This window comes from Mobula birostris, chromosome 24 (assembly GCF_030028105.1).
Source record: "Mobula birostris isolate sMobBir1 chromosome 24, sMobBir1.hap1, whole genome shotgun sequence".
In the NCBI taxonomy this organism is placed as follows: Eukaryota; Metazoa; Chordata; class Chondrichthyes; order Myliobatiformes; family Myliobatidae; genus Mobula; species Mobula birostris.
Window position 1 is genome coordinate 9,212,512 of NC_092393.1, and position 12,247 is coordinate 9,224,758.

A 12,247-nucleotide genomic window follows, 5' to 3' on the forward strand; every position below is an offset into this window, starting at 1 on the left:
GTCACGTTCCCTCTTCACGTCATGCTTTCCTCCTTTGGTTGGACTTCTGGGGTATTCAGCAGCCTGTGAGCTCTCTCCACTGACTATGATCTTTGTCTTTCAGCACTCCCATCACAAAGCATTGCTGCTGTTTCTCCAAGGCATGCCCACCAGGTCCTCTCCTCCAGACACTGTAGGTAAGTTTGCATTTTAAAATAATTTTTAACTTGCCTGCAAGAAATATGAAGATGACTTTGTTCTAAATAAAGGTTCTATTTTGTCTTACTGGTGACTCTCTGAGGCATCCTTTCCATTTTGGTTCCTGGACTGAAGAATTGGTGCAGGGGGCAGGAATTGCGTGGCTGAGGAAATGGTGCAACGTTTCGGATTTCTGGATCATTGGGATCTCTTTTGGGGAAGTTATAACCTGTACAAAAAGGATGGGTTGCACCTGAACTCAAAGGGGATCAATATCATTGCAGGCAGGTTTGCTGGAGCAGTTCAGAAGAGATTAAACTAAATTGGCAGGGGAATGGTGGAGTGATAAATCAGAGGGTGGGTATACAAGTAGGTGCAATGTGTAGTGAGACTGTGAGGAAAGATAGGGCAAAATTGCAGTCAGTGTGGTGGGTTGAAGTGTATCTTTAGACTAAGTAGTAGGTTCAACAGTTTGGAAAAGTGTAGATGAAATAAAAGGGAAGAAGAATGCTGCAGAGATTACAAACGACTCCAGAATAAATATAAAGACTAAAAATTTAGAAAGGGATATGAATTTAACTTCCGGTCACAAAGGAGCAAAATTGAAAAGGGTGACAAAAACAGGAATGAAGGTATGTTATTTGAATGCACGCCGTATGTGAAATAAGGTGGATGATCTTGTAGTGTGGTTAGGAATTGGCATCACTGAGTCGTGGCTGAAAGATCATAGTTGGGAGCTAAACGTCGTAGGACACACATTGATTCGAAAGGACAGGCAGGTAGGCAGAAGGGGTGGAGTGACCATTTGTTAAAAAAAATAAAATTAACTCCTTAGAAAGGGCTGACGTGGGATTGGAAGTGTAGAATCCTTGTGGGTGGAGTTAGAAACTGCAAGAGTAAAATGATTGATGCGAGTTATAAACAGGCCTCTGAACAGTAGCCAAGATGTGGGGTAAAACATCAAAATGGGGAAGAAACATGATCTGAGTGACTTTGACTGTAGAATGATTGCTAGTGCCAGACAGGGTGGTTTGAGTATCTCAGAAACTGCGGATCTCCTGGTGTTTTCATGCAGAGTTTACAGAGAATGGTGCGAAAAACACAAATATCCAGTGAACAACAGTTCTGTGGGTAGAAAGGCCTTGTTAATCAGAGAGGTCAGAGGAGAAAGGCTAGACTTTTTCAAGCTAATAGAAAGGTAACAGTAACTTCAAGTCAAGTCACTTTTTATTGTCATTTCGACCATTACTGCTGGTACAGTACACAGTAAAAATGAGACAACATTTTTCAGGACCATGGTGCTATATGAAACAATACAAAAACTACACTAGACTACAGACCTACCCAGGACTGCATAAAGTGCACAAAACAGTGCAGGCATTATAATAAATAATAAACAAGACAGTAGGCACAGTCGAGGGCAGTAGGTTGGTGTCAATCCAGGCTCTGGGTATTGAGGAGTCTGATGACTTTGGGGAAGAAACTGTTACATAGTCTGGTCATGAGAGCCGGAATACTTCGGTGCCTTTTGCCAGATGGCAGGAGGGAGAAGAGTTTGTATGAGGGGTGCGTGGGGTCCTTCATAATGCTGTTTGCTTTACGGATGCAGCGTGTGGTGTAAATGTCTGTAATGGCGGGAAGAGAGACCCTGATGATCTTCTCAGCTGACCTCACTGTCCGCTGCAGGGTCTTGCGATCCGAGATGGTGCAATTTCCAAACCAAGCAGTGATGCAGCTGCTCAGGATGCTCTCAATACAACCTCTGTAGAATGTGGTGAGGATGGGGGGTGGTGGGAGATGGACTTTTCTCAGCCTTCGCAGAAAGTAGAGACGCTGCTGGGCTTTCTTTGCTATGGAGCTGGTGTTGAGGGACCAGGTGAGATTCTCCGCCAGGTGAACACCAAGAAATTTGGTGCTCTTAACGATCTCTATGGAGGGGTCGTCGATGTTCAGTGGAGAGTGGTCGCTCCGTGTCCTCCTGAAGTCAACAACCATCTCTTGTTTTGTTCACATTCAGAGACAGGTTGTTGGCTCTGCACCAGTCCGTTAGCCGCTGCACCTCCTCTCTGTATACTGACTCATCGTTCTTGCTGATGAGACCCACAACGGTCGTGTCATCGGCGAACTTGATGATGTGGTTCGAGCTGTGTGTTGCTGCACAGTCGTGGGTCAGCAGAGTGAACAGCAGTGGACTGAGCACACAGCTCTGGGGGGCCCCCGTGCTCAGTGTGATAGTGTTGGAGATGCTGCTTCCGATCTGGACTGACTGAGGTCTCCCAGTCAGGAAGTCTAGGATCCAGGTGCAGAGGGAGGTGTTCAGGCCCAGTAGGCTCAGCTTTCCAATCAGTTTCTGAGGAATGATTGTGTTGAATGCTGAACTGAATTCTATGAACAGCATTCGAACGTACGTGTCTTTTTTGTCCAGGTGGGTTAGGGTCAGGTGGAGGGTGATGGCAATGGCGTCGTCTGTTGAACGGTTGGGACGGTACGTGAACAGCAGGAGTTCCAGTGAGAGGGGCAGTAGGGTCTTGATGTGCCTCATGACGAGCCTCTCGAAACACTTCATGATGACGGATGTGAGTGCAATGGGACGGTAGTCGTTGAGGCAGGACACTGAAGACTTCTTCGGCACGGGGACGATGGTGGCGGCCTTGAAGCACGTAGGAACGACGGCGCTGCTCAGGGAGATGTTGAAGATGTCAGTGAGAATCTCTGCTAGCTGGTCTGCACATCCTCTAAGCACTCTGCCAGGAATATTGTCTGGTCCAGCAGCCTTCCGTGGGTTGACCCTGCACAGGGTTCTCCCATCGGCCACGGTAAGACACAGCACCTGGTCATTTGGAGGAGGGGTGGTCTTCCTCACCGCCATGTCATTTTCTGCCTCAAAACGAGCGTAGAAGTTGTTCAACGTATCTGGGAGGGAGGCATCACCAGCAAATAAGTAAGCATTACAATAGTGGTGTGCAGTAGAGCATCACTGACCTACAATACATCGAACCTTGAAGTGGATGGGCTACAGCAGCAGGAGAAGGTGAACATACACTCTGGCCTCTTTATTAGGTATAGGAGGTACCTAACAAAGTTGCAACTGAGTGTATATTGTGATAGATGTTTATACAGTATCTGCTTATCCGATGCTATGTGTCTGAAATGCTGCTTTTCATTGTGCTTGTTCATTTGACAATGGGTGAATGCCGGAGAATTATTGTTGAGGAAAGGTTAGTTTCTTTAGAACACTAAAGGGTTTAATGGAGGTGATTAAAATTATGACACCTACAGATGAGGAGGAATAGGAATGGTTTTCCCTGGATGAGGTGTAATAACTTGGGGAAGTGGATTGAAGTATTTGGTGAAAAGTATAGAGGGTAGTGAGGAAAGGTTTCTTTCACCCAAATAGTTGGTCTGGAATTCAGTCTTTAAAGTATTGGAGTTGGACACGGTCCTTGTTTGTTTCCTTTGACGCTGTTGCAACTGCATTTTTCATTCATCAAAGCATACATGTATATGATAATAATCTCAACTTCAGCTTTCTTTAGAGAAGAACCAAAGTTTGTATTTTCAAAGCTGTGGGACTAAGGCTGTGATGGGATTATCACAATCTTTTTTTTTGTTGCCCCAGACACAATGGGCTAAATGGCCTCCATTCTATGCCACACATTTCTGTGGGCAGTCCTCAGATGGTACTTAGCGAGGTTCAGGGAGTCTGCCTCTTTGTACTGCTGGTAATAATGACCAGGATCATTAGGATCACTAACAAACAACAGGGTGACTGTCTTCCCAGCTAATCCAAAGACATTGAGTGTTCCCATGAAGTGCCTGTTAAATTCAGCTGTCAGGAATGGGATAAAATACAACCTTTGGATATAGCCAAGGTAGGTATACCTGAACACAGGTTGATATCTGACTGTAATGCAATTTAGTTTATTGTCACAGTAAATATTAGGAATTACAACTCTGGCTCATAATACAATTGTCATTCTGTTCAATAGATGCCACACAGCTGACTTCTGATCGAGGAGGGATGAGAAAGTGGGGCTTGTCTATCTAAAGCCGTGGCACTATCCAGAACAACTGTAGAGATGTGACCACTGCTGGTGGACCAGGTGTTTGAAGAGTTTTATTGGCATGTGTGGAATATGACTGTGGTGATTGGGAGCAGTGAAAGGGAACTGCAGAGGAATGATATGTCCTGTACTGTAAACTTACCAGTGTCCTATCACCAGTCACATTGGCCTTTTCAATGGAATGCATCATGACCATTTGTAATAACATCAAGGACTATCTGGCCAAGCTTTTACATGGGTTATCCAGCTAGTATCTAATTACTTCTCCTTTAAAAGCCCACACCATCCCAGACAGAGGAACCACCTTGACAGCAACCCAACCAGGACACTAAACAATCACTCCCTCCACCACCAACGTCACTCTCTGCCATCTCCAGAATAGAAAACAACCACTCGCCTAGATTATTTAGAAACCACCTCCCAAACTCTGAGACCTGGAAAGTATATGGGAAACCACCACTTACAAATTCCCCTCCAAGACATATCCCATCCTGACTTGAAAACTTCATGATCTTTCCTTGGCCATTTTGTCACTTGGAGTCATTTCACCAATTTTCCAGACTGCACTCTTGGCAGAATGGTCTTACTATCCTGGAAATGCTTAGGATTATTCATCTATTTTCCAAAAAATGGAAAGAGGAGGTGCTCATGATTTCTGAATTCACAATTCACAACCATCTCTAATGTGTCACATGGAATTCTTATTTCAATTTCAATACCTTCAGTATTATGGTTTTGCATGTTTGACTTCCCTGCTGCTGCTTTATCACATGTATATCTTTTAATACTTGCTGCCAGCTCCATGGGTGATCTCAGAGGAAACGAAAAGTCTATTGTTGTATTAAATGCATTTGCAGGCATTCTCTGAAATAACCTTTGCACTTTGTGATCCATTTATATATGAAACATTTTTCTTTATATTAAAGGCGGTAACTATATAATGGAATAAGCTATAATCAGTAAAGTTTCTATATATACAATCATATTATGTGTGACATGGCCTTTAGGGTTATGATGTGCCTACTCCTTGAATAGATCCAAATTCTGGCCTTGACATTGGCTCAGGATGAGGTTGGTGCCAGGCAGCAGGAGCTGGCTCTGTTTGTATGCTGACTACACAGCCTTGGGGTCCAGCAGATGGAGAGTGGGTGGGAATTATCTGTTGTCCTGAGGTAAAGGTGGCCATACACCAGAGGGTGAGGGAGTGGGGCAAGTGTAGGGGAGAGTTCGGACCATAGCAGGTCTACATTAGAGGAAGGAAAACCTGGCATGGATTGGTATTGTTTCCTGTCCTTCATCAATAAGATATTGTTGCTCACACAGGGGAGAAGAAAAGAATGGAGAAGACGTGTGATAGTTGAGCTCACTTTCTGTCACAGCTCATCACAGGTGGAAATGTATGTGACAAATAGTGGAGACCGACTGACCTCAAATAGTGGAGACCGACTGACCTCAGCAGCATTTAGATGGAGAAATGCTGTCCACTGCTGACAGGCAACAGAAGATCCAAGCAGTGTGGAAACAGAGAATCAAAGCTGTTTGTTTCCTATGTCACCATGTTGTGTCTTGCTCAAAGCATTGGAGAGTTACAAAAGCTTTGTTATTCTGCTTAAAAAAACGTAAGGGGTATCCTGGTATGTTAATGTGCATGTGAGGGTTCAGTTTACCAGGTCAGCAGAGATATAAAACATGCACTTTATATGCAGTCTCCAGGGCTGTGGGATTGCAAAGATTTAGGAATTGGGAATTCGGGCTAGGCAATGTGACCCACTGTTGATTGGAATTGGTTTATTATTGTCACACGTGTCAATACACAATGAAAAACTTGTTCCCGCAGATCAAGTCTTAACTCAGATATTGAGGCTGTACGAGGGAAAACGATGAGTGTAAAAGCTACAAAGAGTGCAGTGCAGGTAAATAATAAAGTGCAAGATCATAACAGGTAGATCGTGAGGTCAAGAGTCTATTTTATCATACAACAGGTCTGATAACAGCAGGGTAGAAGCTGTACTTGAGCCTGATTGTACTTGCTTTCAGGTGTTTATATCTACTGCCCAATGGGGTAGGTGTGGAGTGGAGAAGAGAGAATGTCGGGTGTGGGCAGGGTCTTTACTGAGGCAGCCAGCATAACCTCAATGATGTAATGGGTGGCCAGTTACTGCAGCACCCTTTACCCACAGAAATCTATTGATCTCACTTGTAGGTGAGCGAGTTCTAGGTTTCCACTAACCTTGGTGAGAAGAATGCTTTCTGATCTCTTTCTTGAGCACACAAGCTCCAATTCTGGACTATTTCCACCCTCCATTCCCAATCAGAATGTGTCACCTCTTGGTACCTGTCCTTCCTGTACTTTAAAGACCTTGCTTAGCTTCTCCTCACTTATCTAAATGTAGGTGGATAGAAGTTCAATTTACCCAAATGTGATTGGATTCTAATAATCTGATAAAATCCCACTTGCTCATATTTTGCTCATTTTCCTCTAATCTTTTCTTATCTAAATGTCTTATCTATGCACCTGTCTAAATGTCTTTTAAGTATTGTAATTCAAAGTTCAATATTCAAAGTCAATTTATTATCAAAGTATGTATGTTTCATCATATGCTACCTTGAGATTTATTTTCTTCAGGGCATTTACAGGAAAATAAAGAAATACAATAACATATGAAAAGCACAGAACTAACAAATATACACGGTGCAAAAGAGGACAAATAAAAATGCCAATAAATAAATAATACTGAAAACATTAGTTGTAGAGTCCTTGGAAGTGAGTTAATAGGCTGTGGAGTCAATTCAGCATTGAGGGGAGTGAAGGAGTCTGATTGGTGTAAGGTCATAACTGTTCTTGAACCTGTTGTGTTTGACCTGAGGCTCCTGCACCTCCTTCCCAGTGGTACTAGTGAGAACAGAGCATGCCTAGCAATTCTCAGTTCCTTGGCATTGGACCAGGCCGTGACACAACCAGTTAGGATACTCTCCACTATGTGTCTATAGAACTTTGTCAAAGTTTTAGATGACATGCTGAATCTACGCAAACTTCTAAGAAAGTCATGCCTTCTTACACGCTGGTCTCGGAGCAGATTCTCTGACATGGTATTGCTAAGTTTATTCTCCGTCTCTGATCCCGTAATGTGGACTGGCTCATGGACCGCTGGCTTCTTTTGGTTTTCCTGATGTTGAATGAGAGACGTTGTTGTGGCACCATTCAACTAGATTTTCAAACTCCCTCCTATATGCCGATTTATCACCACACCTGATTTAGCCTTCAACGGTCGTGTCATCAACAAACTTAAATATGGCATTGGAGTTGTACTTAACCACACAATCATAGGTATAAGACGAGTAGAACAGAGTGCTCTGTGGTGTACCTGTGCTGATGGAGATTCTGGAGGAGATGTTGCCAATTCGTTCTGACTGTGGTTTGTAAGTGAAGACATCGAAGATGCAGTTGCACAAGGAGCTTAGTGATTAAGTTTGCGGGAATGTTAATGTTAAATGCTGAGCTGTAGTCAATGAATAACATCCTGATATAATTCCGTAAGACCATAAGATATAGGAGCAGAAGTAAGCCATTTGGCCCATCAAGTCTGCTCCGCCATTCAATCATTGGCTGATCCAATTCTTCCAGTCATCCCTACTCCCCTGCCTTTTCCCCATGCCCTTTGATGCCCTGGCCAATCAAAAACCTATCTATCTCTGTCTTAAATGCACCCAGTGACTTGGTCTCCACAGCCGCTCGTGGCAACAAATTCCACAGATTTACCACCCTCTGACAATTGCATTCTAGTAGTAACTCCTCTTCAAATATCTCAATTACTGTGCTGTAAGTCTATTTTCTTTAAAACTCTCGAAGTTCAAAGTAAATTTATCAAGTGCATATGTCACCATATATTATCGAGATTCATTTTCTTACGGGCATTCACAGTTAACACAGTTGAATCAATGAGAAAGACAGCATACATGACATGAACAACAAATGTGCAAACAACAACAAACTGCAAATACAGTAATAAGTAAACAATAAATAGCGAGAACGTGAGATGAAGAGTCCTTGAAACTGAGTCCACAGGTTGTGCAAACAGTTCAGTGACGGGGCGAGTGAAGCTATCCACAATGGTTCAAAAGCCTTATGGTTAGGAGTATTAACTGATCCTGAACCTGATGGTATGGGGCCCTGAGGCTTCTGTACCTCCTTCCTGATGGCAGCAGTGAGAAGGGAGCATGGCCTGGTTGGTGGGGTGATGACGGATGCAGCTTTCCTGTGACAACACTCCTTGTAGATGTGCTCAATCTTGGAGAGGATTTTACTTGTGACAAACTGGGCTGTATCCACTGCTTTTTGTAAAGTTTTCTATTCAACATGGTTGTCTTTTAAAAAAACTTTTCAATCCACTCGTAAATTGATCTTCCTCATGCATTGCAGCAACTAACCACAGATTCCAGTCGGTCAGGAATGCAATGCAAAACTTTAAGATAATTATGGAAGGCCATAAACACTGCCCTGCCAACGGCACCAGAGCACAGAAAACAATTATTGGCAACCAGAGTGCCAGAACTGGCAGTGTGGCTGGGGTGAAAATAAATGATGTTAAAAGTTCAAGCAAATCCGCTAATAGAAAGGTTGTGAGTGGTGGTAAAAATCTTCTGAGGTGTATATATTTCAATGCTAGGAGTATTGCGGGGAAGGCGGATGAGTTGAGGGCGTGGATTGACACGTGGAATTATGACGTTATAGCAATTAGTGAAACTTGGCTACAGGAGGGGCAGGACTGGCAGCTTAATATTCCAGGGTTCCGATGTTTCAGATGTGATCCAGGCAGAGGAATGAAAGGTGGGGGAGTAGCATTGCTTGTTAGGGAAAATATTACAGCAGTGCTCAGGCAGGACAGATTAGAGGGCTTGTCTACTGAGTTCTTATGGATGGAGCTGAGAAACAGGAAAGGTATAGCTACATTAGTGGGATTGTATTACAGACCACCCAATAGACAACGAGAATTGGAAGAGCAAATCTGCAGAGAGATAGCAGGCAACTGCAGGAAACATAAAGTTGTGGTGGTAGGGGATTTTAATTTTCCATATATTGATTGGGACTCCCATACTGTTAGGGGTCTAGATGGTTTAGAGTTTGTAAAATGTGTTCAGGAAAGTTTTCTAAATCAATATATAGAGGGACTAACTAGAGGGGATGCAATATTGGATCTCCTGTTAGGAAACGAGTTAGGACAAGTGACGGAAGTCTGTGTAGGGGAGCACTTTGGTTCCAGTGATCATAACACCATTAGTTTCAACTTGATCATGGACAAGGATAGATGTGGTCCTAGGGTTGAGGTTCTGAACTGGAAGAAGGCAATTCTCTTCCCATGTAAATAATAGTCTGCCCGTTTATTTCTTCCACCAAAGTGCATGACCATACCCTTTCCAACATTGTATTTCATTTGCTACTTCTTTGCCCATTCCCCTAAACTATCTAATTCTCTCTGTTTCCTCAATACTACCCGCCCCTCCACCTATCTTTGTAGCATTGGCAAGTTTATTCCCATTCTCTGTTTTCTGCCGATCAGCCAATGCTCCACCTATGCTAGTAACTTCCCTGTAATTCTTTGGGCTCTTATCTTGCTAAGCAGCCTCATGTGTGGCACCTTGTCAAAGACCTTATGAAAATCCAAGAACACCACATCTACTCCATCTCCTTTTCTTGCCTGTAATTTCCTCAAAAAACTGTAGTAGGTTAGTCAGGCAGGATTTTTCCTTTCAGAAAACCATGCCAGCTTTGGTCTTTCTTGTCATGTGCCTCCAGGTACTTCGTAATCTCATCCCTAACAATCAATTCCAACAACTTCCCAACCACTGATGTCAGCCTAACAGGTCTATAGTTTCCTTTCTGCTGCCTCCCACCCTTATTAAATAGCTGAGTAACATTTGCAATTTTCCAGTCATCTGGTACAATACCAGAATCTATCGATTCTTGAAAGGTTATTGTTAATGCCTCTGTAATTTCTCCAGCTACTTCCTTCAGAACCCGAAGGTGCATTCCATCAGGTCCAGGAGATTTATCCACCCTTAGACCATTAAGCTTCCTGAGCACCTTCTCAGTCGTAATTTTCACTGCACATACTTCACTTCCCTGACACTCTTGAATGTCCGGTATACCACAGAAGTTTTCCACTGTGAAGACTGATGCAAAATACGCATTCAGTACCTCTGTCATCTCTGCATCTCTCATTACAATATCTCTAGTGTCATTTTCTATTGGTTCTATATTTACCCTCAACTCTCTTTTACCCTTTATATACTTAAAAAAGCTTTTAGTATCTCCTTTGATATTAGTCACCAGCTTCCTTTTATAATTCATCTTTTCCTTCTTAATGACCTTTTTAGTTTCCTTCTGCAAGTTTTTAAAAGCTTCTCAATCCTCTATCTTCCCACTGGCTTTGGCTTCCTTGTATGGCCTCTCTCTTGCTTTTACTTTGGCTCCTACTTCACTTGTCAGCGGCAGTAGTTTCCCTCTTCCATTCCAAAATTTCTTCTTATTTGGAATATATCTGTCTTGCACGTCCCTCATTTTTTGCAGAAACTCCAGTCATTGCTGCTCTGCTGTCCTTCCTGCAACTGTCCCTTTCTAGTCAACTTTGGACTGTTCCCTTTTCATGCCATTGTAATTTCCTTTATTCCACTGAAATGCTGACACTTTGGAATTTAGTTTCACCTTCTGAAATTTCAGAGTGAACTCGATCATATTGTGATCACTGTTCCCTAAGGGTTCCTTAACCTTAAGCTTTCTTATCACCTCCGGATCAATGCACAACACCCAAACCAGCACAGCTGATCCACTAGTGGGCTCAACAACAGGCTGTTCTAATCCCTTAGACATTCTACAAATTCTTTCTCTTGAGGTCCAGTACTGGCCTGGTTTTCCCAATCCACTTTCATGTTAAAATCCACAATGATTATCATGACATTGCCCTTCTGATATGCCTTTTCTATCTCCTGCTGAAATTTGTAATCTACATCCCAGCTGCTGTTTGGAGGCCTGTATACAACTGCCATTAGGGTCCTCTTACCCTTGCCTTTCTTAACTCAACCCATAGAGACTCTACACCTTCTATCCCTTTCTAATGATTTAATATTATTTCTTATACACAAGGCCACACCATCCCCTCTGCCCACTAACCTATCTTTCCGATACACCGTATCAGCTCCCAATGGCAGCCATTCTTCATCCAAGTTTCAGAGATGGCCACAACGTCATACTTGCCAATCTCCAGCTGAATTTCAAGATCGTCCATTTTATTTCTTAAGCTGCATGCATTCAAATATAACACTTTCAGTCCAGAATTTGTTGCTTTCTGTTTTAACTGCACCATGCCTCTATTGCCTTGTAAGTCATCCCACCTCATTATGCCTCATCCTCTACCTGTCCTTTCTATTGCATGCTACCTTTGATTTATTTCTGTTTTCCCCTTCCTCAGCCCTATCACTCCATTTAAACCTAACAGCTCTATTAAACCTGCTTGGATATTGGACCCCTTTTGGTTCAGGTGTAACCGGTCCTTTTTGTACAGGTCATACCTTCCCCAGAAGATGCCCCAATGATCCAGGAATCCGAAGCCCTGCCCTCTGCACCAGTCTCCAGTCACGCATTAATATGCCTAATCATGCTTTTGTTGTGCTCGTTAGCACGTGGCACAGGCAGCAATCCTGAGATTACTACCCTGGAGGTCCTGCTTTTCAGCTTCCTACCCAACCCCCTGAATTCTCTCTTCAGGACCTCCTCCCTTTTTCTACCTATGTCATTGGTACCAACGTGTACCAAGACTTATGCCTGTTCACCCTCTCCCTTCAGAATACTCTGCACCCGATCTGAGACATCCCATACCCTGGCATCTGGGAGGCAACATACCAGGTTATGTGGTTTTGTAATGGCTATATCTATTAAGTAAGTAGTTCTTGTTTGTTTATCCTGTAATATATCTGGATAGTTATTATGGATTGTCCTATCTGTAATAATG

The 12,247-nt window shown here is 43.1% G+C and overlaps 1 protein-coding gene across 2 annotated transcripts in view; it reads left to right on the forward strand.

Annotated features, from left to right (window-relative positions):
- LOC140187317 (E3 ubiquitin/ISG15 ligase TRIM25-like) overlaps window positions 1-6,957 on the forward strand; it is a 32,203-nt gene extending 25,246 nt beyond the window's left edge. The window contains exons 6-8 of one of the 2 annotated variants that reach the window (XR_011883062.1): window positions 104-176; window positions 4,167-4,280; window positions 5,565-6,957. Coding sequence is in view for 1 of the 2 variants with exons in the window: in XM_072242492.1 (XP_072098593.1) it covers window positions 104-176; window positions 4,167-4,188 (95 nt within the window). In the remaining variant the exon portion in view is untranslated. Of the gene's footprint in view, window positions 1-103; window positions 177-4,166; window positions 5,183-5,564 lie in introns of those variants that run through there. The other variant, XM_072242492.1, reaches the window with a different exon arrangement.
- Window positions 6,958-12,247: the final 5,290 nt, after the last annotated feature.